The sequence below is a fragment of the Myotis davidii genome, unplaced genomic scaffold (assembly GCF_000327345.1).
Source record: "Myotis davidii unplaced genomic scaffold, ASM32734v1 scaffold135, whole genome shotgun sequence".
NCBI classification, from domain to species: domain Eukaryota; kingdom Metazoa; phylum Chordata; class Mammalia; order Chiroptera; family Vespertilionidae; genus Myotis; species Myotis davidii.
In genome coordinates this window covers 11,754,282-11,758,011 of record NW_006289813.1, presented here as the reverse complement: position 1 = coordinate 11,758,011, position 3,730 = coordinate 11,754,282, and the positions used below count along the sequence as shown (strand labels likewise).

Here is a 3,730-nt window from a genome sequence, read left to right as displayed (position 1 = left end):
CGGAACCAAGCAAGCCTCATGTTCGCTTTCAACTGCCTGGCTGCCGGCCACCATCTTGGCTGGCAGTTAATTTGCATATCTCCCTGATTAGCCAATGGGAAGGGTAGCAGTCGTACGCTAATTACCATGTTTCTCTTTTATTAGATAGGATGATGATACTACTAAATATGTCAATGTAGTAAAGGTTTCCTTGTTTTTGAATATGTAACTTCATTTACTTGTGATTCATAATTTTTTTCCTAAACTGCTGCAAAATCAGCAAAAATGCCTTGGCAATTTTGGCATAGTTCCTAAGGTATTGGTCGGCACTCAAAGGGTTAAGGGCCTATCTTGTCTCTATATCCCCAATCATGTCTACAGTGATGGATACACAGCTCAATCCTCAGTAAATATTTGCCAGATGAAGAAAAATGTCCAAGTTTCCCCTCTCCTGTAAGCAAATACCCTTTCCCATTTACCTTAGGGAACTCCTCCATCTGGCTTCAGTTCTCCCCATCCCCTCGAGAGGCTAAAACTCACCTAGAACAGGGCCTAGCCTCCCTCCTCAGAGCTCACGCTGGGCCCCCACAGACAGCTGCCCTCTGTAAGTTGCTACCACTTGGGCCTGGTCAGTCTCTCTCTGGAGCACATCCCGATTAATGCTTCTCTTGCCATCAGCCAGACTCTGGCTTCATTCATACAATCTCCTCTCTTATTTAGGCCAGTATCACTTGCATTGCTCTGTACAAATGAGGGACTCCATTAAGTGTTTCCGAGCTCGGCTGCATGGCTTGTAACAAGTGCTAAATGTAGCTGGTGCTTCTGTTCTCTTCCAAGTGCTCACTGACTTAGGTCAGATGACTGTTTAATAAATTAGTTGCTTGGGTAGAATGGAAAATGTTTATCTTTTCTATTTGGAAAAATTCAATGTCCTGAAACCACACAGGCTATGTGTAAAGTGACATTGTACAACTTAGATTAGGGAGGCGGCTGAATTAGGGAAGGGGATTTCAAAACTATACCTGACCTGGCAAATCCTCAGGGCAGAGTTTCTAAAGCTACTAGTCTAGGCACCAGGGGTTGCAGTCCCAGCAATCTCTAGTCCAATGGCCTTACATAAAATTCTAGAAACGATGTCGGCCTTTTGGGAGGCTGCATTCATTACTTTCCTAGAGTGAGCACAGAATGTATTAAACATCATAACTTAAGTTCAAAAGCTTAGCCAGGCTTTCAAACAAAGCTCTGTAAAGTGCTCTCTTCTTTTCCAATGCCATGTCTTCAAAAATTTTTTATTGGCACTCAAAGCTGGCAGCAGCATACATGAAAGACACACAGAAATATAGGCATGGATCTGCCCACTTGCATGACAATCTAAAGTGGTATTATTTATTATGTATTCAGCATTCAGATTTGCCAACACTATGAAAGCATTTTATGGAGCTGCCTTTGTTTAATGCCAATCCCACAGGCTGGCATCATCACTGTGTCTGTTTCATAGATGGGGAACTCACTGGAAAGCAATTTAGTAATTCATCTTGGGCCCCAAGTGAAGGGAATTAGATAACACCTGCAAACTGACTCCAGAGACTTCTTTTAGCCACTAGAGAAACGGACATATGGACAAACACGTCGGGTATATGTATGGCAAAGAGTATATAGACACGAGAGTTCTACTGATATTCAAATTGCATCCACAAATTTGGTAATGTTCAACCACATTATAAAAAAATCCAGCAGTCTGACAGAAACTTTAATGAAATACTCTTGGAGTGTTGGGGTACAGCACTCAGACAGGCTTTGTTGAATATGAACTCTGCCTGCATAAAAGCAGATGACAACACATTGCACCAGGCAGGATTCCTGTGTCCTTATAACTATACAGAAGAGAAGTTCCTAGGTAGACACACACAGAGATACAAGCATGCTTACTTCTTCTTCTTTTTTTTTTTTTCATGCTTACTTCTTCCTACCTCTATGCAGTGGGTGTTGTAAGGTAGGACTCCAAATCAGAGAGGTTCAATAACCTGCCCACATTCACAGAATAAGGGAGCCCAGCTTTCTTGACGTAGAAAACACTATTTTTAACTGTGCAGCCTTCTGAAGTCTGAATCAAAATTTTTAAATTTTGATTTCCAGCTTTTGTTCCGCCTTTTGGTTTCGCTGTGTAATAGCCAAAGCCTAAGAGCTGGAGAGCCCAGCTTATCAGAACCTGAAGATCTCTCAGACACAGCCATTAAAATTCTTCACAAAAATCAAGATTTGGGAGTCCTCTATCTGTGTCTAAAGTCATTTCTTGGAAAGCTACTCCCCCTATCCTTGGTCCTGTGCATAATGTGGAGGTGGAAGTCTCAGAAGGGACCAATATCTGCCCGAGTACTATACAGGGGATTTACAAAGTCCTCCAGGAAAGCAGCTTTCCAGGCAATCACCTACCCAGGAGAAAACAGCCCCACTGACAAGGATACCAAATGGAAAAGGCAGAAAAGGAGCCAGAAACGTTGCTGGGGATGGGGGTGGGGGCGCTGGGGGAGAGAAGGGGGTCACCTTTGGCCAGACGCTCTGGTCTTCAATAAAGCCCAGTATTATTGTATAGCTAACACTTTTCTAGATTGAAATTTTACAAACAAGTGTTAATGTAAGACACATTCAAACCTGTCAAGAATTTTTGTGAGTTTATTTGAGCCCAACGGATTGTGATAATGTTCCAGAGAAATGACAGTTTTTCACCTTGCTTTATACATGACCATCAAAGGAAGAGATGTAAGTGGGTTACATGAAATCCACTGGTCATAGATTAGGGAGGCGCGGGAAAGGGGATTGGACAAGTGAAATGACAGGCACATGCTTCTTTACAAGGGTGGGTTACAGGATAGTGAAGCCAAGAATTAACTGGATAACAACAATGAGGAACTTTGTGGTCTCTGTCCCTCCCGGTGCATTAGCTGTGCCCAGCAGGGTCTCGATAAAGGGAAGTGACCTGGACACTCCAAAGGCATGTTATGATAGATGCAAAAAGACAGTACGCTAGTTAAAGTTGGTCTTTGTCGGGGAAGATACCAGCCTAGGGCTGCTTTTAAAGTTTTAATTTCAGGCCATCCTTTGTGGTTACTGTAGGTCTCTGAGTTTGCAGGACCTCCACCTAGGCCTTCCCTGAGCTGGTCAGGTTAGCACGTGGCCCCTTTTCATCCACACAAGTCTCTTCTCATACCCCCCCCCCCAAAGTCCTTTCTAATATTTCACCCACTTTTCCAGACTAATATTTCTAAGCTAACTCCCTGTGCCAGGCACAGAAGTGGGGCCAAGAGGTGAAGGGAGAGGACACCGAGCACTGGGGAGTGGGGGTCCTCAGGGAGGGGTCTGCAGGGGGAGGATGCCTGGGGTCTGGTGGGAGCCCAGTGTGTTGGCGCCAAGGACGACGGGGGTTGGAGGGACAGGTAAGAATGGAGGGGACTGTCTCAGAGGGAGCCTGGGGCACACACAAGGAAAGAGCAGCAAACTCGGGTGTGTGTGTGCGCGTCTCCATGTGCAGTAAAGCAGGTGGAGAAGGAACTCAGGAGTGAGTCCTTGGTCAGTTGTACCTCCTCCCTCCCTGTCCAAACCTACCTCCTGCCCATCACTCTCCCTACCCTGAACCTATTCGCTAAGAGAGACTCAGAGGATCTCAAAGTTTTAGATAAGAAACAAATCATAGGCTCCATGGCACAGATATAACAACGTGTTTCAACAGTCACCAGGTCCAAGGAGGAGATTA

At 44.8% G+C, this 3,730-nt stretch overlaps 1 protein-coding gene across 1 annotated transcript in view; it reads left to right on the top strand.

The window, feature by feature from the left end:
* The first annotated feature begins 3,349 nt into the window (after positions 1 to 3,349).
* Positions 3,350 to 3,730, top strand: part of NSUN2 (NOP2/Sun RNA methyltransferase family member 2) — a 25,631-nt gene continuing 25,250 nt past the window's right edge. Inside the window, exon 1 of the mRNA XM_015563122.1 lies at positions 3,350 to 3,413. Within this exon, the coding sequence (XP_015418608.1) occupies positions 3,350 to 3,413 (64 nt within the window). The remainder of the gene's footprint in view (positions 3,414 to 3,730) is intronic.